We start from the raw sequence: 27,231 nt of genomic DNA on the forward strand, positions 1-27,231 counted from the left end.
TAGTACTAGAGCATAAATGCAATGTACAGTATCATAAAAAATAATATTTCATATGCAAGCTAATGGTATATTTGAGGAATTGTTTGGTATATGAATAAAAAAGTATTTTTTTTTTATCCCCCCCCCCCAAAAAAAAAAAAAAAAAAACAGCATTAATGAATAGATGAGAAGTAACCAAAAATAATGATATATTATTTGTATGTTGTATGTATATGTAATGTATATTTTTTTGTACAATTACTCAATCATTTGTACTCAAGCCCAGGAGTGTAAACAGGAAACGAAGACCATTTGAAGGTTAATTGTCAACTAGTTCTGCTGAAATTTAGTCAGTGGGTAAGCGTTTATGTAAATGCTTCACTTATGTAAATTACTTGCCACATTTTGTGCAGAATCGGCGGTCTTTATGTTTCTAGCTAGACCAATGCTGCTAGATGTTGTGCAAGGAGAGGATGCTGTTCACACTGCTGAGATAATGCTGTTGACAAATGGAAGTGTGCATATCTCCATTGCCAGATTCATACTGATACATTGTCATGAAAAATGTAAAAGATGCCCACTTGATTGTAGACTCTGTCAGCCTCTAGGCAACACCTGATTCCCTTCAGGGCGGTTTGCAAGGTTTTTGACTTGGGGTATAAGCACCCCAGATGAACTCTCTAATGTAATGTCGCAGTGCCAGCTAAATTTGCTTATGACATGCTTTTCCAATACAAATTAACTTTTTCACTATTGTGTGATTTTAATAATGTATTATGCTGTTACATATTACTATACAAAGCTAACGAGTAGCAGTGTGTGAAGAGAAATGTTCTTCCTGTAAGTGTAACCATGTAAAGAACAAGCTCAGCTGAAGTTATGTGATACAGGACTTGTCGATGGATGTGCTTGTGTGTTTCTGCATCTTTATGTTGTTGTATAGCTTCTTTTGGAGCACTTGGAGTGTCTGGTGTCTCGTCACGAGCGTTCGCTGAGGATGACTGTGGTGAAGAGGCAGGCTCCTCCGCCATCCGGGGTGTCCAGTGAGGTGGAGGTTCTCAAGGCTTTGAAATCCCTCTTCGAGCATCATAAGGCCCTGGATGAAAAAGTAAGACTTTTTAAATTCATATTTTCACCCTATCTAAATCTGACCTGCATCGGATCGGATTTGCATAACAATCGGATTTGGACTGGCAGTCTGAACGAGGCCTTAGAGACAGGAACTGAACAGAGCGTTCCTGACAGTCTGGGAAGAGAGGTGCAACAACAATGTAAAATATGTGGGGGGTGGGGATATTTTTGAACATTCAAGCATAAAACCTATTCTAGTAGACCCTGAAAACAAAATCAAGACTTAATTCTCTTCAATTAAGTCCGTATGAGCATATAATATTAGTGGTAGTTCAAGTGGAATACAGTAGATGCTGACAGGGCTTTGTTGGCTCGTTTAAATTTGGCAAGTACAGTCTCTTTTGTTTTTCATTTGCACAGGTGCGTGAAAGGTTACGGGTGGCTCTTGAAAGGGTAACTACATTAGAGGGACAGCTGGCAGCCGCCAGTCAGGAGGTACAGTTGTTTTTGTGCATGTGTGTGTTTAGGTATATGCATAAACACTTGTATAGATTTGCTGATCTCATCTCATTAACATCTGTCCAATGAGCACCTGCCCCGTGCTGTCAACCCATGCAGGAAATGCACGCTGTCTGTTTCCATAACTCATGCGACCGCCACTGAGAGTTCAAGCATAGTGAATGCACTTGACATAGCATAGATTTACACTGAGAAGAAAAGGCATTGACAACACAATTACTCACCGCACTTCATTTTCAATGTATTCTGTTTTTGTAGCTTATACGAATAATTGAACGTGGTTTTTGCTTACTATAATTCATGGGGCCTAATTGGTTTCTTTGTAACATCACTCTTTTGTGATATATATATTTGTTAATGAATGTTTTTCATTAATTGATGATTTGTGAATTTGCAAAATGAAACAAAATATACTTTTTTACAAACCAATTATACTCATTATTTGTAACTTACATTTTAATATTTCTTTTTTACACAAAATGCCCATTATCTAGTTTCAGCAGTACTTTCTCTTCCTTTACACTGAGAATATATTGTAGATGCTATTTTCAGTAACTGCCTTCAGCAACTCACTGCAGCTGCTTTAGAGACTTTGTGCAAACTATGCAAACATCAACAACACTTTCCAGTGTCACCATCATATAATGTAGTTCAACGGAAATTAAAATTGTGTCATCAGAAATGTTGATTACATGTCATAGACTTTCAGTGGATGGACAAAAATGATGAAAGAATATTAGTAATATCTTAATTTGTGTTCGATAATCTAAACGCTTGTGGGTTTGGAACATTTTGCATCTCATTATTGTTTAATTTAAAAGCTTAAGTAGGATGGATTTATACTGGCTCTATAGTTTAAAATAGTATAGGGTTGCCCCTGACTAAAGATTTTTCTAGTCAACTAGTAGTTGTACATTCAATCGCAAGTTTATATTAATTTAATTACTTAATACACTGAGAAGAACATAATGAAACCATAATGAGCATTAAATATATAAACATACATACAAATATAAATATACATATATATGTGTGTGTGTGTGTGTGTATGTGTATAGTCGTGCTCAAGCGCACACATAAAGCTTGCCACAAAGCACCGGCAAAAGTAATGATTATGAATATGGCTGAAAAAAATAGCAAGGAGACATTCTAATAAGAATATAATAATAATAATAAAATGAATGAATTGTTTATAAATAAACTATAATTTTTTGTGTCAATGTCAGCTGCAAAGATGAAGCTGATGATGATGACTTGACATCACTGTGTCTTTAGAGACATTTCTAATATTTCTAATGCCTGTGAGGCAAGTAGCGTATACACGACTTAGAGTAGTTTCGGTTCATTTTTGTGACGCACTTCAGTTCAGGAGACCAAGACAGCAGAAAGCGCATCCTGTTTGTGTTCTTATATTTATACATTACAGAGTATTTTAAGTTGTTTCTGTGATCCCGCCGGCGCCTCCATGTCATGCAGTAAGCGTGTAAATACTTTACCTTTCACACTTCACACAAACACTTGGATATGTTTCTAATAATAGCGCATATTTATCTAGGTTAACGTTAGAGTGAGCGGCCATGTAAAATTGCTGCTTGCATGTTTCAAATGATAAGCCATATTTGAGGTCAATGAATGATTGGCGAACGTTTGGATTTCCTGCCAGACATACTGTAATTACCACAAAGAACAATCATTAACAATCAGTCCTTCACGTAGTGTGTGACTGCGCCAAAAGTTTGTTTTTGTTTTTTTCCGTTTTTTTTTTCTGAGACTATCCGACTAACGTTTAGATGACTGTTAGGGGGCAGCCCTTAAATACATAATAAATGTCAAATACATGTCCTTTGTTTAAATATATGTTTAAGTACATGTCCTTTGCCTTAATATTCCAGTTTTCACACTGCCCCATTGAATCTTCACATCATTCATAACTGTCTAGTACTGGTCAGTCAGCATGTGAGAACACTGACAAAAAAGCTATTTTTTCATCACTCGCTGAGTAAGAGGAGTCTTTGGCTGCAGCCCGCACTGCAGAGGCGGCATGAGAAGTGGCCTCTGGGTGTCATGATGCTGCATTTAGACCAACTGGAAGATTTTATGCTGACAAACAGGACCTAATGCTGCAAAGGGAACAAGGGAAGTGGTCATCACTAGTGCTGGGGTGTCTACTCTGAAATTCCCAAGCTACAAGCTAATTATAATTTGAAGTAGTTAATCTACAGTCAAGCTACCCACCTTATTTTTACATAAGAGCATTTAAATTTGAGCATTTAAGGCTTCTTGGTTTATTTTATCTGTATAAAAACTGTTTGTTATGCTACTTGATATCGCGAACTGTTATTTTTATTTAGAATCATAATCATTAACTTGCTGGTTTGTACTAGGAAGAACAATAGTGCAAAAAAGGTATTGCACTATTGCTCTTCCCTCAGTTCAAATATTAAAACAGAGATGAAGCGTTTGGTCATGTTACTCTTTGGAAAAAGCTACACTATATTAAAAACCACTGAACTACATCACAAGTTATTGCTAGTGCTACTATTACCTAGTTACTCACCATTAATGGTCACTATGGTAGATTGTGTCATAAAACTCTAAGAACACAAACTTTCTTTCAATTCACTCTCCCAAACCTGATTTTATAGTCTTAATACTAGAGAAAGAGAGTCTGTAATTCTGCTTTTTCTTCAGTTTTGTAACTGTGTTGAAAGTAGTTGGTTTTGAGGTATTATAATAACGAAGCGGTATCGCTGATTTTGTCTCGCCAGCCTGCTCTAATACTCTAATACAAACGAGCTGTAATAAAGAGAGTTTTGCAAATATGTAAATCAGATCCCTTCATCCAAATACTGGCATGCAAATGAATGTGTACATATTTTAATTGTCTTCCTCCAATTTTCACTGGTCCTGATACGGCAGGATTCAAATGCAAATGGCCTACCAGTATTTCATTAATACCTTAATAACATGCTGCTTTTAAGCACAATGATAAGTTAATTCCTCAAAAATGAGTAGTTCGTATAATCTTATCTCCCGCAAGACTCCTAGCCTGCCTTTAGAGGAGAGGAACAGCGCTCAAATGCTATTAAAAGGAACACTATTAAATCCCACTATCACTGAAAATGTACATCTTCATAATGTACTATTAGGAAAAAGTGCATCATTGCCTGTGCTGTGCTTTGTGAACAGTAATTATGTGGTATGTCACATTTAATGGATTTAACATGAATGTTATTTGTTTAACACTTTGATAGAGGGACTTTTTTTGCTGTGTTTTTGTTTAGGTGATCATGTTGAGACAGAGAAAGGATGGACGAGCAGATGGGGATGCTGTGGACAGGATGGACAGCTCGAAACCTACTTGGAAGGTTTGTGTGTGTTTGCTTAAAGTTGGATTAGCATATATTTCAATATTTTGACTTAGTTAGTGCTTACAATAGTCACTTGTGCTAAATCATTCTAAAGTACATGTTTCTGCATACTTTAACAAGAATTTAGAATTTAGATTTTTTTTCCAGAGGGTCAAATTACGGGGAAACAAATTTAAAAAAAAAAAAGTAAGCTACATTAAAGGAGAACTCCGGCGCAAAATGAACCTTTGGTCTAATAAAACATTGGTACCCAGTCAACTGTTCTCTGAGATTTGTTTTCATAATAATTGAATGTGAAGAGTTTTATCTCTAAAAACTCATAACATAACTCGCATAACGCTAGTAAAGGGGCATTTGCTAAGTAAAAAGAAATCGCTAGTTTATACCACTAACAAGGCTCAAAATAGCCCCACACTAACACAGTAACATAATGAGGGTCCGTACATGCAAAACAAAGTTTTGAGAACTTTGTAAGTGTACAGACCGTTTAATAAGAAGATACGTTTTAAAGACAGTCCACTTTTTGTATACAGACAGGAGCCATCTTTCGAAAACAGTCTGAACGAACTACTGAACTGTATGAACGGCATTCGTGGTTCGACTTATCGAGTCTGTTTTCCGATTTTATCGATAAGTCAGGCTTATCGAGTCTGTTTTCTGTTTTTCTAGTGAACTTGCTGTGAACGTTCTGTACCTCATTCTGTAAATTCTGACCTCCTAGAATCCCTAAGAAAACAACACAAATGTCATGCCAAAATAAAAAATGCACTAACTTTCAAAAGTTTGGGGTCAGCACAACTATTTTAATATTTAGAATAAGACATGTCTTCTTTTAGTGCCAAAAACAGATAATTAGAATGATTTCTGATGATTTCTAATGAGTAATGATGCTGAAAATTCAGCTTTGCCATCATGGGAATAAATTAAATTGAAATTAAATTTTTAAATTGCAAAATATTTTTCACAATATTACTGTTTTTACTGTATTCTTGATCAAATAAATGTAGTCTTGGTGAGCAGAGACTTTCAAAAATATTAAAACATCTTACTAGCCCCAGACTTTTGAAAGATAGAGTATGACCCAATAGGTTTTATCATTAATCCACTTTGTAACTGTTTATATCTGAGGCATTGGTCCAAAAGGGATCCCTGCTGCTCTAATACCTCTCTCACAGATGGCATATTCTTCGCTATATACTGAGAAACAAACTACATTGATTATGCGCCAAGTGCTTTTGCCCTTCAACCTTCAGCACAGGCTGCTAAAGTGTATCCTGTCTCTGAGCGTGACTCACTTGTAGCAGCCAGCCAACTGGAGTCTGGTCAATAGGAGAATTGTGAATTGCTCTTCAACTTTGATCCCGTGGTTCATTGTTTAAATATCACCTTATCTTTTATTTATGTATTTGAAATGCTATTGATTGATTTTTCTGTAGTAAGAAATTTGTTTCAATGTATCGATTTGTCCATTAGTACGCAAAATTAGTTTGGGAGCAGATATCAGCTTGTGGTTTCATTATAAAGGTTTGTCTTTAAAGTCGGCTTGAAATGAAAATTCACCCTATTTTGCTAAATGTTATAGATTTTATCGTGATCTTATTCACTCATGTTTGTGTTTCGTAAGAAAAAAAAATCACCTCGTAATTTTTTCAGGCTTTTCTCTGGTGACATATGCAGGATCTGCTTCCCTTTTTGAGTGCAACGTCCACATCGGAAAATGTATTTTTCGATGATCCCCTACAATCGCATTTAAATCACAATACAAAAGAGCTGATGCAAGTTTAGTTTCATTGCAACCTACTGTACACTAACAGACTTCACAAACACATATTTCCATGTTGATGTATTTCTTATTAAAAATGGAGGTTATGGCAGGGCATGTTTAAATAAACTTATCACATTTAAAGAAGTAAATAAACACAATACATTCAAAAGTGTATTTTTACTTAAATATTAGGTTTTAGGAGTGCAATAGCATGTACAGTTGATGTACTTTATAGTTGAAGTCGGCATGAAAGGTAAATTGCGATGTATAGAATGCAGAAGTGATGACGTCACTTTGTAGGACAACTCGGAAGCTAGCGGCGCATGGGTTCCTTCGATCGAAAAGCTATGCATTTTCCCCATAGACTTTTGGAAAATCGCAAAAAAATAAGATGTGTGTTTAACAAAGACCTGTGACCCTTACACGTTTTGTCTATAAGATAATCTTTACAAGTTAACCCAAAATGTATACATTTTGAAGCCTATATAAAGTTTATATCTAAAGTAGACACAATAAACTTTAAAAAAAACACAAGCAGGTTTTGACTGTGTGTTCTATGTCATAGATCAAAACGTGAAATTATCTAGAGGCTTTGTTCACCACAGACCTTATTTCAGGCGATTTAGCAAAAACCCAATTAAAAAATCCCATAGACTTTAGAGCGAGGGAACCGGGAGTGCTAAAATGCTAACTCACTTACAAATGCTAACTTCGGCCTACAGAGTGACGTCGTAACTTCGGCACTCTATTGTGACGAACAGTATATCCAAGTGAAACAGCTTCTCGAACAAAAAAATGAAGGACAGGACTTTATTTTGTCCATCGCGAATTGATTGAATTGATTTTTGGTAAACAATGGTGCAAAAAACAGTAAATTGACTAGTGCAAACCTTAGTAAATCACTTTGCATGGTTCATTTAAATACTCTCCTCGATAGGTGTTGCTGTCTGGCAGGGAAAATCTTACAAATGCGTATGCAATAACTGCGTCCACATCTTTTCAGTGCTAATATTTCACTGTGTCTTTAGTAAATACTGACAGTATTTTTTTTTTTTTTTTTTTTTACACCAAAAGAGGGTTTGCGCTGGTGCAAGCTGTTAGTGTATCTGGCACATAAACTCAGTCATAAAACTCCTATTTTGATTTCATAGGTTTTTTTAAGGAGCTAATTTAATGTCATTTTCTCAACTTTTGTTGATTGCCAATGTTCTGTGTCAGCATTTTTCTGAAAAGTTTCTGACTCTGAAAAGGTAACTGAAATGTTACTACTCCTAATGAGGAAGAATACTGCCATGCTGACTGTTTGATACCTCACAGTGTGTGATTCACTGTCTCTTTACCAGTCTCTGTGTGAATTGAAGCTCTTTAAGTTCTCTACTTTTGCCATTTATCAGTGGAGCTCCTCCAGGTGTCACGGTCTGGCTCCTCAGTGCTTATTTTAGATCATCACTGTCAGGTTTTTAAGTAGTCAGACTAAGAAAATGTGGACTGAGGAAGCTCTCCTTTTTGTGCTCTAATCACTCTGATGTTATGGGTATAATTTATATAAATTTATTTTTAATAGAACAAGATCAAAACATGTTCTGGCAGGTTTCCTCTGGGAGTATTTTGCACTTAAAGGTTATGCTCCATAATATTACACCTTCAGGGGAAGATGAGAGGCCTGCAGGCTTTTTCCAAACATACCTTTATTGAATTTTTGCAGAAAATCGGACATTTCAGAAAATTGTATATTTAAATCTGAATTTGTGATTAGAAAGGATGAATCATATGGAGCTGGATGGAGAGGATGAAAGCAGAGAGAGAAGTATATTCCCAGACACGGCAGACATGGTCCAGACTTTATGTCTCTGGAGAGCTGGCTGAAGCCTCCCTGGAGGGCAGAAATATGGCTGATAGTCCCTGGGGTTCATGGTTCATCAAATATTGTTAGAGGCCGACGTGGGTTTCTCAGCAGACTCCCAGTAGAGTGACGGCGAGGGTTTCCACAAAATTTCAAATAAAGCCATAGTTTTTTTTTTTTGTCACATTGAGACACATCATGAATCATTTTCATGATTTGTCATTTCAACACATTTCTAATTATGTATTGTGTTTAATAGCATTCTTTAATAGAAATATCAGTGGTGAGAATGATATTTTCATAGTTTTTGTTCCCCCTAATAAAACTCCGGTATTCACAAAGTGCTAATTTCATAGCTACTATAGTAATTTATGTCCCAAATAAATATAAAAATTTCAAAAACATACTTTTTTTCTCCTTATTATTCTGAGAAAACTTTATTATATATAACATTTTTGGTCAAGGTTGAAAAACCATATAATATTATTAACTTTTTGATTGGATCATTATAGTTAGAAAAAAATATATTTTTATGACATTTTCACATTTTATGTTTGATAGTTCGTGACAAGGTTAAATCAATGCATATGAAATGAAAACATAAAGCTGTTTAAAAAGGAACGCAACATGTTGATGCCATCACATAAAATCTCTTGTTTTATAGCTAAAGGTAATACACAAAGCGAATTGTTTCGATAAAATCAAATAGTTCAAGTGCCTGTTCTGTTCAGAAAGTAGGACTATTAAATGATTTTAGTGGAAATGTATTAAATTAGTATATTGAGTTATTTCAAATGTAAATATAAGGCTTAAATGTCATAGAGATGCAAGAGACAAGAAACATTTGTGAATTAGTTGGCTGCCAGACTACCTGCTGCGCTTCTGAATCTGGAGCTCTCTCTGAAGAATTATTTAATTAACAGCATGTAATTCAGTTTAAGGCCGAGAAGCACATCAACTCATCTGCCAATCAGCATTATTGACATCCACAAACACATATGTGCAAAAACACTTTAGACGGAGCTCTTTTAAAGTCCCTGTCTCAGCTTTCCTGCAGTGATATAGAGCCAAGCATATCAGTGAAGCAAACTCCACTCACTTTAGTCAGCCCTGTAAAAGTGTCCTCATTAAATATGCCTCATTGGAATTCTTATGTCAGCCACGAATTGGTTATTTCTGTTTTGATAAAGCAGGTCATTTAGGCGGCAAAGATATGCATCTCGCCTAGGTCTTATTTTTGTTCCCAATAATGTGCTGAGGAACCCTGAGTTTCAGGGTTGTCAAAATGACAAATCTGGAGGTTTTAATTTGCTCAGCTTTTTAAATGAGATGGTTGAAATGCACGGTCACAATGTGATGCATGCGAGAGAACCTCTGAACTCCTGAGGCCATAATTGCAATGAAGCTGCTTAACTTGCTGACCGTGTTCTTCAGACTCTGACTCAGCATATTTTTCTTATTTAGAAGCTTATTTAGGACCCTGAGTGGAAATCAGGGGACCGCTAAACAAGTTCTCAACTATCCATCCATTGTTTCTCTAACATTTCTTTGTGTTTGTGACAGAGGCTTCCCAATGGCTCCATCGATGTGCACGACGACACCAGCAGGTGTCTGGAGCTGCAGGAACTGCTGGATAAGGCCAATAAGGAGCTGGCCCAACACAGAGACCGGATCAGCGGCCTGACCAATCACATGTCTGAGCTTGAGACGGAACTGGCTACCGCCCGCAAAGACTTACTGAAGAGCGAAGAGCTGAGCACTAAACACCAGAGGGACATACGCGAGGTTAGAATGATTGGGGGGAGAGGAAAGGAACAGAATGGGGACAGACCGACGCGGGCTCGTCTCGGGGAAGATACAGTGTCAGGCAGCAAGGACATTTTCTCAGATCTGCTTTATTTTCACTGAGAGACAGAAGGTTAAAAAATGCAATTGTGACTCATTCCTTGACAAGGTCTAAAGTTAGGGTATTTTAACAGCAGTAGGGTATTTACTTTGCAAACCAGTATCACGTTTTTGTGGAAAACAGATTATATTTATCTAAATATCATGTTGTTCTTTTCCATACATTTTAAGCATATTCACATAACGTCACTACAGGTTTGACATCAGCAACAAACAAAACGTTTTTGCGTCTTGTAACTAAATGTGACGGGAACCTGAATGAGATTTCAAAGCTACAGCGAAAGTGATGCTTTTCAGTGAATAATGGCTAAGATTTTCGTCTGTTCTTTAAGTAAAACTATGACATGGAATATAGTGCACATAGATTAATTTTATGATACTTTGATGGTGTTTTTTGCTTAAAGATAGCTTAAAGATTCTCGTTGCGTAAAAGTAGCTTGAATTATTATGTTTACCACCAAAAAAAGAAAGTCATATTGGTTTGGAATTAAAAAAGGGTAAGTAAATAGTGACAGAATTTAAATTTAAAAATACCTTTTTATAATGACTGTAAATATTTCTAGTAAAGTCACAATGTATCAGAACTGTCGACAGACATTGTGACGCATCCAAGCGAAAAATTTACCGTATTTTCTGCACTATAAGGCGCACTTAAAAGCCTTTAATTTTATCAAAAAAATTTTTAGTGTGCCTTATAATCCGGAGCACCTTATATATGGATCAATTGGTTAATAGGGCTCTGCGTTATTAAATTTGCCCACAAACTCGCGCACGTGTCCATCTTATGCCCGCTCTGTCGCACAACCAGTTCAACCTCGTATATATAAGGTTATGCGTTTAAGTCACGTGCCCGCTCACGAGCTCTCACTCTTACTAACACACAGACTGTTCCCGGCGCTGCACGCACGTCACAGAATGTTTATAAAGCGCTCCCCGTTCACAGTAACCGGGTCGTCTCATTCAAAACAGCCAGCTGTTGCTGTCAGCGAGCCGCCGCACATGAATACTCATATGAGTCAGGCTGCGAATGTAAGTTACGTGGTGCTCACGCTTACTAATAAACGCCTCACCTCCGGCACTCGCTACATTCCCTTTAGCACATCTAGTGGATGCATAACACAAACCCAGTCAAATGTTTGAGTGCATCATATGCGCCTTATAATACGGTGTGCCCAATATATGAAAAATATTCAAAAATAGGTAATTCATTGAAGGTGCACCTTATAATCCGGTGCGCATTATTGTGTGGAAAATACAGTTTTCAGACTTTGTTCTATTTTGTTGGAAGTTGACTGAATCGAAGTGGCGTGGTTTAAGCTGACTAAATACATTTCTATTTCATGCTGACTTTAAGCACCATTTCATGGTTTTAACAAATCCTTCCCAAATGTTGTAGTAGTCTATTAAAGGTTTTCAAACTTCCCAAGGGTTTTTGTTTTCTCTTACTATGTGCCTGTTCGACAGGCGATGGCACAGAAGGAGGACATGGAGGAGCGAATCACAACTTTAGAAAAGCGTTATCTGGCCGCCCAGAGAGAAACCACCTCAATCCATGACCTGAATGACAAGCTAGAGAATGAATTGGCCACCAAGGACTCACTTTACCGACAGGTACGTCAACCTTGAATCAGACCTCGGCTGATTTGAAGATCATTTCAAATGAACGTCTCAAGTTAGTGCTGGTTGATGTCCCATAATTTAGTTGAGATGTTATGAGAGTCATGTTCCATCTGTGCATGTGCGTATGAAGGGTGGGTGTGTGTATGTCAGAAGGGGTTTAATTAGCCCTACAGCAGCAGACTCATGTTAGAATCCTACAACATGCTGAGAAGAGGCATGCTGGGAGGAAGCAGGTACCACCCGACTGTTCTAATATCCAGATCCATCATCTGGAGAAAGAAAGAGGATTCCCAACTGCATTGATGTTGGTGCCAGTTTGGACAGTGTTTGTTTTGAATGCAGTGGGTATAAATATCTCAAAAGAGAGAGATAAATCAAGACATCTGCTCTTATTTAGACAGCATAAGTTTGTGATTTTGCACTCGTCAGCCGGGACTTCCAGCAACGTTATTTGTTGGGCCCAGGGGAGAGTGGGCAGACCCATTAAAACGTTGAATATTAACCCTGTTTAATACTGCATTTACTTTACATTGATGTACAATACATTCAAAGGTTTGGGGTCAGTAAGATTTTAATACTTTTATTAAGCATGGATGCATTAAATAGATCAAAAGCTACAGTAAAGTCATTCATAAAGCTGCAGGATTTTTCTTTTTTTAAATAAATGCTGTTCTTTGGAACTTTCTATTTATCTTTATATAATTTTTCTATTTTCTAAATATATTAGTTATGGTAATAATAAGCAACAGCATATTAGAAAGATTTCTGAAGAATAATGTGACACTGAAGACTGGAGTAATGATGCTGAAAATTCAGCTTTGCCATCATAGGAATAAATTACATTTTTTAAAATATTAAAATTGAAAACAATTATTTTCAATTCTAACCATATTTAACGATATTACTGTTTTACTGTATTTTTGATCAACTAAATGCAGCCTTGGTGAGCATAAGAAACTTCTTTTCAAAAACATTTTAAAATCTTACCTCAAAGTTTTGATCTGTGGTGTATAATCCAAATTTTGATTTGGATACTTTTATCATGTCTTTTTATTTTGTGTGTGTTGTGTATATACGTACACTGGTGGTTTGTTTTTATGTGCACTTATTTATTTTATGTTGTATGTGTGCTTCCTTTTCGTATGTATGGTGTGTTTTTCGTTTATGTGAATGTCGTGAGTACCCTTGTGTGGACTTAATATCTTTTTGTGTGTGAATGCATATGTTAGGTGTATAATATCTCAATATGTCTAAAATGGGTGTTTATGGTGTCTACATGAGTGAACACCCTCTGTTTGTCTTATTTTCGTGCGGTTTGCGTGCGCCTGTCTTTTTTTTTTATCAGAGTGAGGAGAAGGTACGTCACCTCCAGGAATTGCTGGAGTTGGCAGAACAGCGTCTGCAGCAGACTATGAGGAAGGCGGAGACTTTACCCGAGGTGGAGGCTGAACTGGCCCAGAGAGTGGCCGCCCTCACCAAGGCAAGTACTCAATCACTCCTCCAGACAACAGAAAACAATGAGAGAGTCAGTTCATAAGATTCTTTTCTGTCAGGAAAACACCCTCTGAGATGGTGATGAAACAAAATGATAAGGTACAGTAAAGAACTGACATGAAACGATTAGATTTCACAGCAGGATTAGATACGAGATAAACAAGAAAAGCTATTCAGAAGACTTTGTAGCCTACTGAGACATGATTTAGAGAAACATACGTTCTGTGAAGGGTCAAGACCCACATTTGAGTTGCAAATGCATATTAAGCAGATACATATAAGTTAAACAGTTAACGTATTAGAGATACTCCACCGTTTTATTTTCATATTAAACTATGTTGGGGGGGGGGGGGGGGACTTTTCACGAGTGATGATATTACTGCGCCGAGTCGAAGTGCTCCATTTTATCCATTTATTATTTTATCCATCCAAAGTTATCCATTTTACTTGCTTAGAAAAGCGCAGCGTTTTATTTTGTGTCACCGTCTTAGGCCGAGTTACACTGCTCGAGTAACTGTATTTTTTAGCCCCAAACATTTTTTGTCACATACAGCAAACATCTTCTCACTATCTGCTAGCTGCCTGTCCCCTAAACACACTGTAAAAAAAAGTGGTCATCGCTTAGAGCACCTTTAAAGGAATAACATAGTTTAATATGAAAAAAACGGTGGAGTATCCCTTTAAGCATACTAGTTAGTATATATAGTATATATATATATATATATATATATATATATATACTAGTATATATTTCTATTTAGTTTTAATTAGTTTAATTCAAAATCAGTTTTAGTCATTTCAGTACATTTATATTTAGTCCTGGTTCACACTGTCATTTTTTAAGAACTTAAGGATACACAAAAAATGGCTTTAATGAAGTATATTTTGCGATGGAACTTATCGAACATCCAGAACAATGCTCTGTGCTGGGCTAAATGCACTCGTTGTTGGATGGTATTTTTCGGCTAAGAACTTGTGAAGAGCTTGTAAAAGAGTGAAAACAGCAGAAGGAATTCCTCCGTTGCACACAAACTGCTGCAAGGAAGTTGGCATTTCTGACACCTTGAAAGAGTCAAAAGGAAAAATATTGAAAACTCGAATATCTTCCTATTAAACCGTTATCAATTTTGAATATTTTTGGACTTGTGCAGTTCTGATATATGGAGGTTTTCTTTAAGCATTTTTGGGTTGTTTTTACTGTGGTGGATCTCCACTTGATGTCCAATGTAAAATCTGGATCCTGAAGCAAAACCATTTGAAGATCACTGATTGAAACCATTTGTTTTGGTCAGATCTGTGACCTAGAAATCAGGCAATGAGTTTTGGTGCTCATGCATGTTTGAGTCTGCCATTATTTCTTTATCTTGTTCCAATTCCTCATTTTTGCAAAAAATACAGCTGGACTGTTCATGATAAAGCACTCTATTACATCAGCCATCAGACATGCACAGGTAGAGCAGATATTTCTTTTACAGGCTTCCATCTCCTAATGAATGAATCATCATTCGGTCGCAGTCCCGTTCCATCCGAACATCAGCTGGAATTGTGGATGACAGTGTTTTTTCCAAGGCAGCCAAATGTCTTGTCAGCGTGGCAGTGAGGCAGTGGGGTTTTGTTTATTGTCTCGCTAATGCAGCTAATTAAAAATGGCAACTTTGTTATTCTCAGTCAGTGGCATCCTGTCACACACCTCATGCTCCTAATGATACATATCCAACATCCTTCTTTAGATCCCATTTAATATACACACCACATGCCATCATTGGTCTATAGAGCTTAGTCAGAGAAGCTGAACTGTACAACAATACACTTAAAAGACTGTACATTCATGACAAATTTTCATTTAAATATGGTTTATTCAAATATATGACAAGTAAATTTCTCCAACCAATACAATATAAGCAATTTCTAAACGTCTTTCTTCTTAAAGGTGAAGTGTCTTATTCTTGGAGGTCTTTGCCCTGCTCTTTTTATACTAATTTCAGTGTTTCCTACAGGCGGAGGAGCGTCATGGGAATATCGAAGAGCGTTTGCGCCAACTGGAGGCCCAGCTGGAGGAGAAGAACCAAGAGCTGGGCAGGGTGAGGACTGGGTTGGGGGTCAGGACACCTAAAGGGAATGGGATGGTAGAGTGTGTCATTGATTGAGAGAGTGAATGTTTGATAGAGAAATGATGAGATTGCTTGAAGGATGATGGGAGGGAGACAATGAGGAAGTGTGAGTGGCTTTCGTTCATTATGTGTGGTTTTGATTTGTTTAAGTGCACATAAGAATGAACACTATAAAGAGGCACCAGTGTTTTTTGTGTGAATGTGTGGCCGCAATGTCTCCTCAAAATTCGAAATACCTATTTCAAATGGTTCCTATTAAGCAAAAGGCTTAATAGATTTACTAAATTAACAAATTATAAAAATTAAAATGTAAAATAGCAAAAAGATTTATTTGAGTTGTGTTTATGGATAGGTTAAAGGGTTGGAATAAGGGATATTAGACAGTATTAAACAAGTCTGTTTAACCATATTGTTTGTAGTATTTTATACAATATAAAATGTTAGTAGGTAGCACTTACAATAAATGTCCATGTATTAAAAACATACTGTACATTATCATTACCTAACAATAGAAAAATATATAAAAATACTTCCAAAAAAATTCATTTCAAATGTTTTATCTGTTTATATCATTTACTGGACCTGAACTTACAATGAAGGTTTATATTTATTAACTAACGTAAACAAGGATTAATAAATACTGTAACAAATGTATTGCTAATTATTGGTTAATGTTAGTTAATACATTAACTGTTACCTAATGGGATCTTACTGTAAAGTGTTACAATAATGAATAATACAAAATTATAATATATTTTTAAATAAAATTTATTATTTATTTTTTTATATTTATTTATTTTTTATTTATTTCATTATTAGCTCAGTGTCAGAAGTCAATAAAGTGGAAATCAGTGGAAATGTTGACAAATTAGTCCCTGGCAGTTTGCATTATTTTATGCTAAATGTATTAAAAATGTTATAAAAAAAACACGTTCATGTAGTTTGGGTCAAGGTTAGTTAGTAGTAACTTTGAATGTATTCAATTGAATTCACATTTATTTGTACAGCACTTTTCACAATACACACCGTTTCAAAGCAGCTATACATTTTAAGTATATGGTCCTAATTAGATAGTTAACGTGTGTTTATGAAGATGTGAAGATGTTGCCTGTTGCGCAATCGGCCTTGACCAGGCCTTCAGGCGGTGTGTTTGACCTCACAGTAGGGACATTAGCCTGTGCTGCTTTGCCCGTTCTTGTGTTTCTCACAGAAACTGAGGATACAAAGATTGCTAAGCTAGCACTCCTGTACAAACACACACACACGCATATGCCGCTGCTCTGCAGTGGTGGAATGTAACGAAGTACAAATACTTCTTAAGTACATTTTTCACGTATCTTTACTTTACTTAAGTAGAATAAATAGTGCATACTTTTTACTTTTACTTTGTTACATTTTGCAGCAATTATTATACATTCTACTCCACTACATTTCTACAACTTCTGTTACTTTTCATTACATTTTCTGGTCAGTTTTTCCCCTGCCAAAACGTAATCTGACCGTTCGTCCGTTGCACGTTTGTCTCACCAGTGACGTTTGGTTGCCATAGATATATCAACCCGGTCACACTAAATGCGTCTCGCACGCAGTGTGTTTATTGTGCAATTTATACGCAAAAATTTGTTTTTATGTGCATAGGAAACGCACCGTGTATAATAGGCCTATACGTTTGATTATGATTATTGCAAGCCAAGAGGTTCAGAATTACACCATAAATTAATCGCGTTTACTGCCAAACATAGTTATTAACATATAGTAAGGATAAGCATGATGTGCATATTGCCTAATTGCAAGCTTGTTTCAGAAATGGTGACAACAATTTTTTTCCATAATTATTGAACATCATTATAGGAGTATTAGGTGGAACGAGTTAGAATTAAATGTTTTAAAAAAATAGACATAAAGAGAATGAATTGTTATGCAAGTACTTTTACTTTTAATACTTAAAGTACATTTAAAATCAGGTACTTTTTACTTTTTATTTAAGTATGGTTGTCATTGTGTTACTTCTACTTTTACTAAAGTAAATATTTATCTGTTTATTTGTACTTTTACTTAAGTACTGGGATTCAGTACTTCCTCCACCACTGCTGCTCTGTGAATATGGGACATTTTTTAGCTCATCTTGCAGATGAATTTCCCCACCCCCAGTGAGAGCAGAGCTGTAATTGGCTGCTATATGTGGATTTTGAATAATTCATGCATGGTTAATTTTCTCCTGTGTGTGAGCTGATGGTTGTAATGACCTAAAGCACTCAAAGAGAGTCAGCCTTAATTAAACCTTGATACATGCACCTGAGACTGAGCTTAAGTCTGAATTCTTCCCCTGACAGTCACAAAGCTCTGTGTTGACTACATTTTAAAGGCTGTTTGCCACCAAAAGAAAATTAAGATTGTGTTGCCAGGCAGCTGAGTGCCCATATCCCACCACAACTGTGTTTAAAAGTCATCACCCCTGCATTCAAGTACAAGGACTGTCATTATTCATTTTCAAGAGGGATCATCACAGAATACACACCTTTAGAAATATGTGAGAAGTTAGTATTACTTTCTGAATCAAAATGCAAACCGCCAGAGTCAGCTGTTTTAACATCACGAACGAGACTTAAAAATCTGACGTAAAACTCCTGGAATATGTTCACAGAGCTTTAGGGTGTAATACTGCCCTCTATTGGTTATACTGTGCATACAGTATATCATCAGAAAAAAAAAAAATCCTATAGCCATCCCATGTCACATTTTCTTCTAAACATCTTGTTTACTGTTAAAATAAATTGTTTCATACTTCCATTTTTTTTCCTCTTCTCTATTTACTCCCTCACGCTTTCTTAGGCTCGACAGAGGGAGAAGATGAATGAGGAGCATAACAAACGTCTTTCTGACACTGTGGACCGTCTCCTCACCGAGTCCAATGAACGCCTTCAGCTGCACCTGAAGGAGCGCATGGCTGCGCTGGAGGACAAGGTATGGATTTTACCATGCCTGCCTGCACATATAGACCATTTTGCAAGATGTAAACAAAACTGGTCCAGAAGCACTTCCTGTTTCAGTTTTTTAACACTACATAAAAGCTGGGATAAAATACAACCAACAGAACATATAAAACTGAATCAAAAAGTTAAACAAACATCTTTAAGATATTTTTCTTTACATGTGAAATAAAGAAGACAGTTACAAACTGAAACAGGAAGTGTTTCTAGACCAGTGTTTACATCTTGCAAAATGGTCTATACTGGTGTACACACTTATTCATTTAACAAGATATTAAGAGCAATCTTCAGAAATGAAAGTGTTTTTAATACACGTTTCAATCTTCAGAAATAAAAGCTGTAATTTAATCAGGAGCAGCACGTGAGTAGCAGTGAAGCGGGTGTTTCGGCGTCGAATCTGTTTTTTGATGCACTGCTCACGCTCAATTAAAGTGAAAGGACATGTTTGATGGACAAAAATAAATATGATTTCACATAAAAAGAGCCCAAACTGCACAGAGTAGGCAAATAAAGAAAATAAAGACTCAAAAACATTTATAGAAGATTTAAAAACAGTAAAAACTTGTTTTAAATTATTCAGTTTGGGTAAATTTTGTGTATTATATATAATAAAAAAAAACCTAAAGTAAACTAGCACACAGACAGCTACATAGGCTAGCACAACCCAAATCAAACCTTAGTGTTTGTTTTTTTCGTGTGTTTTTTTTTTTGTTTTTTTTTTTGAGTTGCAGTCTTTTAAACACATCGAAAGTATGATCGAACTAATAGATTGGAGCCATTTTCTGGGTTGTTTTGTTTAACATTAATAGTATATGCAAATGTTATACATCTCTCTATTACAAACTTTCAAGACTATCAGTGTTATAAATGACCAATTACTAAAAACAAATGTATAGTTGTCTTAGTACTTATGAGCTTTGGAGCCACTGCTGTGACACTATAATGCTTCCAGGGTGAATACTCTTGCATGTCTGCAAGTGATGATGTAGTTACGCTGACGCTTGCATTGAAAGGTAACTTCGCGTCTGCTGCCATGTTGGATCCATAGGTATAAACAAACTGCTTCAGTGTGTCACATAGACGTCGTCATCGTCTTGCTGCTCCCTCCCCGGTCTGTGATTGGTTCCCTAGATGAAGCGAAAATTTGGTCCATGGTATCCAGACTACCTACCTATGGTACCTAGCAGGGTGAATAAAATTGCGCTGCGCTGCGGCAAGGCAGTATAGGGAAACCTGAAAAAATTCGTAAAATCTTTATGGTTATTTTTATTTATTTTTAATCTTTATTTATTTTTTTCATATTAAGTACAAATTCCTAGTCAAAACGGACACAAATGCATTAGATATATGATAGAAAAAAAAATCTATATTTTTTTTTTAAAGAAATGAGTGAGGCTAAATTTCCGTATTTATACTCTGCCTACTACACCCTAGCGAGAGTGCAAGGCTATATAGGAAGACCTAGAAGGCTTATACTGAAATGGCACAAGGAATAGCTTGTAAAAAACAGATGTAAAGGTTCCCTATTCAGCTTGAATTAATATAGCCCAGTTCGTTTCTCTTTTGAGCTGTAAGCCGAGAGGACAGAATAGACCGAATGGCCAAATGTGAAGGGACAGGCTGAAGCGCCACAGAGAGAGAGAGAGAGAGAGAGAGAGAGAGAGAGAGAGAGAGAGAGAGAGAGGGAGAGAGAGAGAGAGAGAGAGAGAGAGAGAGAGAGAGAGAGAGAGAGAGAGAGAGAGAGAGAGAGAGAGAGAGAGAGAGAGAGAGAGAGAGAGAATATGCAGGTTATTGCTGCTTGAAGCTTATTCTCAACTTTGTTTCTCCTGTGGGTTTTTTTTTTCTTCTTCTATTTTTCCCATAAAGAATTCACTCATCCATGATCTGGAGAATTCCCAAAAACAACTGGAGGAGTTTCATCACAATAAGGTACCACTGCTCACTAATATCACACAGATATGCAAGTAACAACAACAGTCAGACATGTTGGAATTGCAAGAATTAACTGAGTAGCATAAAGTGTCTTATTACATCAAGACTTTAAATTAAGATATTTATATCACTGTATAAAGAACTTAGTGTATGAGTCTATATCTGTCATTAAACATTGTACATTAAATATTGACAAATATTATTAATGCTAAAAACAGCTTCTTTATATGTTTTGTGTTAATATTTTGCAGGATTATTTGAAATTTAAAATGAGATTTTTTTTTGTAACATTATGAATATCTTTACTGTCATTTTTGATAAATTGTATGCATCCTTGATGAATAAAATTATTAATTACTGACTTTTTTATTAATTACTACATTACTAATTATTTACTATTTTTTATTAATTAATTACATTACAACAGTAATGTATTTTGCAAGGTATTTTAAAAAACATCTAATTTAAATGTTTTTTTTTTTTAATTCTCAATTCGAGTATATACTGTAAAAGCAATTTTCCTTGTAACTGAAAAAGAATTACAGTACATTGATTTGAGATTGCTGGACTAATCAAGTGTTTTCTGGCTGTGTAGGAGAGGCTCATTGGGGAGATTGAGAAGTTACGGGCCGAACTCGATCACCTGAAGCGCAGGAGCGGGGCATATGGAGACGGAACATATCCTAGGTGACATCCAGATTTAAAATGATGATTGTATTTTTTTTAGGGCTGTGCAAAAGTTAATTGCGATTAATCGCATCCAAAATAAAAGTCTGTGTTTACATAGTATATTTGTGTGTGCTGTATATAATTATTTTGTATATATAAATACACACACATGCATGTATATGTTTAAGAAAATGTGTTATTCATATATAAAATATTTATATTTATATAATATACACTCACCGGCCACTTTATTAGGTACCCCATGCTAGTAACGGGTTGGACCCCCTTTTGCCTTCAGAACTGCCTCAATTCTTCGTGGCATAGATTCAACAAGGTGCTGGAAGCATTCCTCAGGGAGTTTGGTCCATATTGACATGATGGCATCACACAGTTGCCGCAGATTTGTCGGCTGCACATCCATGATGCGAATCTCCCGTTCCACCACATCCCAAAGATGCTCTATTGGATTGAGATCGGGGCTGCGTCCGAAATCGCGTACTATGTGAGTAGGTACTACATTTAAAAAAGAACGTACTTCGCGACCGTTAAAAAAGTACGTTCTATATAGTATGAATACGGGTAGTATGAATGAATTCCGGACGTACTACATGCGACATGTTGGAAATGTCACGTGTCATGCGCTGTCATAACAGCGCGGAAATTTAAAGAGCCCACCTTTGCGCTGTTTTGCTTTGTTTTCATCTGCGTTTTTCCAGCTGGTCGTAGATCATGCCTTCATCGAGAGCTTTTGCGGATTTTCTCAAATAACGTAAGTAGCATTTATTTACCTACCTATTTATACATTTGTAAGCATGTGTGTACCTGTTCCCTCTATTGATTCATTCATTGATGGTAATAATAGCACAAGCGGTGTGCCTGCTTGTCTGTGTGTGTGTGTGTGTGTGTGTATATATCATACAAGCTTGATAAAAACTGTAATTCTAGAACAAAATTTAAGATGTCAATTTACATCTGAAGTCAAATATATATATATATATATATATATATATATAATGAATGTTATATTTTATGGCAATAGGTTTTTTTCATTGCCATTACAGTGAAATAACTAAACACAAATATACAAGCCTGTTAAAATTATAATTCATTTAAACCACCACATCTGAAGTCAAATATAATGTTTTATATATATATATATATATATATATATATATATATATATATACACACACACACACACTTGACTTCAGATTTAAAGTGACATCTTACATTTTCGTCAAGAATTAGTTTTTATAAAGCTTTTATATTATCATATATAAGTATATATACACACACACACACACACACACACACACACACACAGACATATTCAAATACATCATGCATAAGAAATGGGATCTAATATATTTATATTTATAAATAAGCAAACACAGGAAACAAGTGTCTTGTTGATTCAAATTGTATTTTATATTAAAACTATATAAATGTTTACAGATTGTGAGCCCTACAACCTACTGCCACGTGAATGCTGCTGTGCCAATCCTTCGGCCGGGGTGGAGGAGCGGACCGGGGTGGAGGTCCGCTCCATCTTCAAAGTACAGCCGAAGAATTGGCACAGCAGCCTCCCGACTTTCACGGCAGTCCATCCAGTCCCTGATTGCTGTAGTGAAAGCAGATTGCGACCATGGGTGGGAAAAGGACGTCGAGGTGCTGGTGTTCCTTTACTGGCTGGCCCATGCAGCATCATACCGGGTAGCATCACTCGTCTATGACATCCCGTAGTCTGCTGTGCACGACATTATGCACAGAATGAGCAAGGCAGTCATCGGCACTTTGAGACAGGTTATCGCTTTCCCCAGTGCAGACGACCAGGAGGCAGTGGGAGCAGGTTTTACCCAGCTGGCAGGGTCTCCAGCTGTCAGTGTAGTAGCTGGTGCAATAGATGGCTGTCACATCCGCATCAAACCACTAGCAAGTGACGTCCAGTGCTACTTCAACCAGAAAGCTGCTTAATTATTTTCAGCTGCAGGCCATCACTGACCACAAGGGGAAGTTCCTCGACATTTTTGTTGGGTATCTTGGGTCGGTGCACGATGCCCGGGTGCTGAAGAACAGCCTGTGTGCACTGGCCGCCTGTTTCCATCTGCAGGATAGTGCATCCTTGGAGATGGTGGGTATCCTTGCCTCATCTTGTAAACATGCCTTGAAAAAAACAAAACATATTGAATAATTTTAGTGATGCCCTCCAAATGAGATTGCTATTATCAAAGTCCCTTTAGATCTTTTTAGAAACCTGTGAAAGTTACCTTACTAAAGCTGCTAAAGTTCATTGTCTTTCCTCATGGTGACACCATAATAAAAATGTTTTAATACTTTTCCTTTTGGTAGTGCTTTAAGCTCTATTATACTACTTTATGCCAAAGTTATGTGATTTTGTTTTAAGCTTTGTATTCTGCATCCATTTAAAAGATAATACACAAAAATAAAGCAAATAAATGTTAATGGTGTCTGAAGTGTGTGGCTATTTCTCTACAGTGCAGCATTCATAGTCACAGACAATATATTTTTCAGATATAACTGTAATTTGCTTGTAAAACATAATTTGTTAAATCATTGCATGACAGAATTCTCATTTTGGGGTGAACTATTAAAATAATAATAAAAAAAGAATGGTAACACTTTACTTGAAGGGGTGTGCATAAGACTGACATGACACATATCATTAATGTGAATGAGGGTTTATGACAACTGTCATTAATGTCATTCGCTCAATTGTTAATTTTTTTATGTAAAATTGCAAATATGACATTGTTTGAGTGAGACACACTTGACACTGACAGGTTATGATGTAGGCCTATTGGTTTATGTCAAGTTGTCATGACAAAGACATCTCAAACTGTCATATTCGCATTAAAAATACCATAATTGAGCAAATAACATTTAGTGACAGCTGTTATACATGCATAAAACCACCTTAATATTAATGACATGCGTCATGTCATGATTATAAAGGTGTCATTATGTCATGGTTATGAATATGAATCCTAAATATTCTTAATCTTATCATTTTGCCCCTCCAAAATCAACACAGGATTTAACATGTGATGAACTATGATCAGTCTATGTTACATTGACAAGTTGAGGTACACTTGTTAACAGTAGTTTGCTATGCAGGCAACAAATATTTCATAATAACAACACCGGTAAAGGAGAAATAAAATAAAATTTAATTTAATTCATTAATTTTTGAACAAGGGCAATGCAAAATATACATTAACCTTAAAAAGGAGAGATGCATTTGCAGGTTGTAGCACTTAAGTGCTAATTTCCACCTGATTTTCCTAATCGTTTTAAAATTAAAATAAATAAAAGTTGTGTAAGCATCTCATTCAACTGCGAAACAAAGAAAACAAAGTTATCTAACGTTAGCTGACATGCATTAGCTCGTTCAGTTCGGTAATAATGGCAAAGACAAAAGTGTCATTTTGCAGCCAAATCGGAAAATTGCACCCGCGATTTACATTATTTAAACGTTTAACAAGTCAATCGTTTACTTATATGATGTTAAACAAACACAATTTCACCACAAATAAACAAAAAGTGTTTAATATAGTACTTACACTTGAAAAATCCATATACAGTGGAAAACTCCCGCGTCTCCGGTTTCCGGCATTTTCAAATATAACGACAACTCCTCCTCTCCCGTGGCATCATGGGATAGTAAAGTGTCCATCGTATGCGCACTTCAGAATCTCGCCGGAAGTAGTAGGCCATCCGGGTACTTCTCGCCTACTGTTTTTCGAATTCTATGAATTCGGACATACTACTCTGCTCGCGTACTGTTTTTCGCATACTATATAGTATGGAAGTACGCGATTTCGGACGCAGCCCTGGTGACTGTGGAGGCCATTTGAGTACAGCGAACTCATTGTCATGTTCAAGAAACCAGTCTGAGATGATTCCAGCTTTATGACATGGCGCATTATCCTGCTGAAAGTAGCCATCAGAAGTTGGGTATATTGTGGTCATAAAGGGATGGACATGGTCAGCAACAATACTCAGGTAGGCTGTGGCGTTGCAACGATGCTCAATTGGTACCAAGGGGCCCAAAGAGTGCCAAGAAAATATTCCCCACACCATGACACCACCACCACCAGCCTGAACCGTTGATACAAGGCAGGATGGATCCATGCTTTCATGTTGTAGACGCCAAATTCTGACCCTACCATCCGAATGTCGCAGCAGAAATCGAGACTCATCAGACCAGGCAACGTTTTTCCAATCTTCTATTGTCCAATTTCGATGAGCTTGTGCAAATTGTAGCCTCAGTTTCCTGTTCTTAGCTGAAAGGAGTGGCACCCGGTGTGGTCTTCTGCTGCTGTAGCCCATCTGCCTCAAAGTTCGACGTACTGTGCGTTCAGAGATGCTCTTCTGCCCACCTTGGTTGTAACGGGTGGTTATTTGAGTCACTGTTGCCCTTCTATCAGCTCGAACCAGTCTGGCCATTCTCCTCTGACCTCTGGCATCAACAAGGTATTTCCGCCCACAGAACTGCCGCTCACTGGATGTTTTTTCTTTTCCGGACCATTCTCTGTAAACCCTAGAGATGGTTGTGCATGAAAATCCCAGTAGATTAGCAGTTTCTGAAATACTCAGACCAGCCCTTCTGGCACCAACAATCATGCCACGTTCAAAGTCACTCAAATCACCTTTCTTCCCCATACTGATGCTCGGTTTGAACTGCAGGAGATTGTCTTGACCATGTCTACATGCCTAAATGCACTGAGTTGCCGCCATGTGATTGGCTGCTTAGAAATTAAGTGTTAACGAGCAGTTGGACAGGTGTACCTAATAAAGTGGCCGGTGAGTGTAGATTATGTGTTTATATATATATACAGAATTTAAGCGCAAATAATTCTTAAATATATACATGCATGCATAGGTATTTATATATACAAAATAATTATATACAGCACACACAAATATATTATGTAAAACAGACTTTTATTTTGGATGCGATTAATCGCAATTAACTTTTGCACAGCCCTAATTTTTTTTAATAATTATATATCCGTAAACATGCCAAGTTAAGTATTTGAGCCTCTTTTTCTGTCTCTCTATCTGCTGTATTAGGTCTCATGTTGGCAGTGCCACAGACTTGCGGTTCTCAGTGGTGGAAGGTCAGGGGGATCATTACTCCTCCACAGGGGTCATACGACGGGCTCAGAAAGGTCGATTGGTGGCACTCAGGGATGAACCGATGAAGGTGTCAATGTCACACATCTCACATTCTGTCGCTGTCTTAACCAAAACTTCCTGTTCTCTTCTCTGTACTAGCATGTATTAAGTATGAGCAATTGTATAACTGGTGCAAGTCACTGACAATCTTTGTTCTAAACTAACAGACATGAACAATGTTTATTGTTTCAGTCATATCTCTCTCTTTCTCTCTGTTCTTTTCTGTTGCCCCGTTGGATGTGTTCATTGTAAGTTCCGGGTTCTCAAATCCACAATAAAACATGTTTTTAGCACACCAGATCTTACTGAAACACTAAATTCTGGAAGCCTGATTTGAAAAAAATCCTCCAAATATTGATTTGTGCACTGATCTACTGTATGTCTTTATTCCTAGATCCTGCCAATGGTGGAGCAGGATTGGGATCGCTCTCAACCTTCCAGCTTACGGGCCAGCCGGACTCACCTGATGGGAAGCGACACTGAGCTGTCTGAATTGGATGATGAAGACCGCGAGACTATATTCAGCTCAGCCGATATGCTGTCCCCCAGCGGGCACTCAGACGCCCAGACGCTTGCCCTCATGCTTCAAGAACAGCTGGATGCCATCAATGAGGAAATCAGGTTAGAAATAGAGACTATTAAAGGAAGACGTAACATGGAAAACTGGGACATGGAGTTACCTGTACGTTTGACATTTTATGTCACCGTAATGAATTTGCTGCAAAGGAAAGTGAAATGTAATGCTATTTTAGCCTGTTACTTA

At 36.8% G+C, this 27,231-nt stretch overlaps 1 protein-coding gene across 9 annotated transcripts in view; it reads left to right on the forward strand.

Moving 5' to 3' along the window:
• ppfia4 (PTPRF interacting protein alpha 4) overlaps positions 1 to 27,231 on the forward strand; it is a 129,842-nt gene that overhangs the window by 63,534 nt on the left and 39,077 nt on the right. For 6 of the 9 annotated variants that reach the window (XM_039673671.2, XM_039673672.2, XM_039673674.2 and 3 more), the window contains exons 3-14: positions 923 to 1,087; positions 1,471 to 1,545; positions 4,854 to 4,937; positions 10,112 to 10,333; positions 11,918 to 12,064; positions 13,419 to 13,553; positions 15,565 to 15,648; positions 18,511 to 18,642; positions 20,535 to 20,597; positions 21,196 to 21,287; positions 26,364 to 26,496; positions 26,863 to 27,089. In XM_039673671.2, the coding sequence (XP_039529605.2) occupies positions 923 to 1,087; positions 1,471 to 1,545; positions 4,854 to 4,937; positions 10,112 to 10,333; positions 11,918 to 12,064; positions 13,419 to 13,553; positions 15,565 to 15,648; positions 18,511 to 18,642; positions 20,535 to 20,597; positions 21,196 to 21,287; positions 26,364 to 26,496; positions 26,863 to 27,089 (1,559 nt within the window). The remainder of the gene's footprint in view (positions 1 to 922; positions 1,088 to 1,470; positions 1,546 to 4,853; positions 4,938 to 10,111; positions 10,334 to 11,917; positions 12,065 to 13,418; positions 13,554 to 15,564; positions 15,649 to 18,510; positions 18,643 to 20,534; positions 20,598 to 21,195; positions 21,288 to 26,363; positions 26,497 to 26,862; positions 27,090 to 27,231) is intronic. The other 3 variants (XM_039673677.2, XM_039673673.2, XM_089125310.1) reach the window with 3 other exon arrangements.

Source organism: Pimephales promelas, chromosome 21 (assembly GCF_988280905.1).
Source record: "Pimephales promelas chromosome 21, fPimPro1.hap1.1, whole genome shotgun sequence".
Lineage (NCBI taxonomy): Eukaryota > Metazoa > Chordata > Actinopteri > Cypriniformes > Leuciscidae > Pimephales > Pimephales promelas.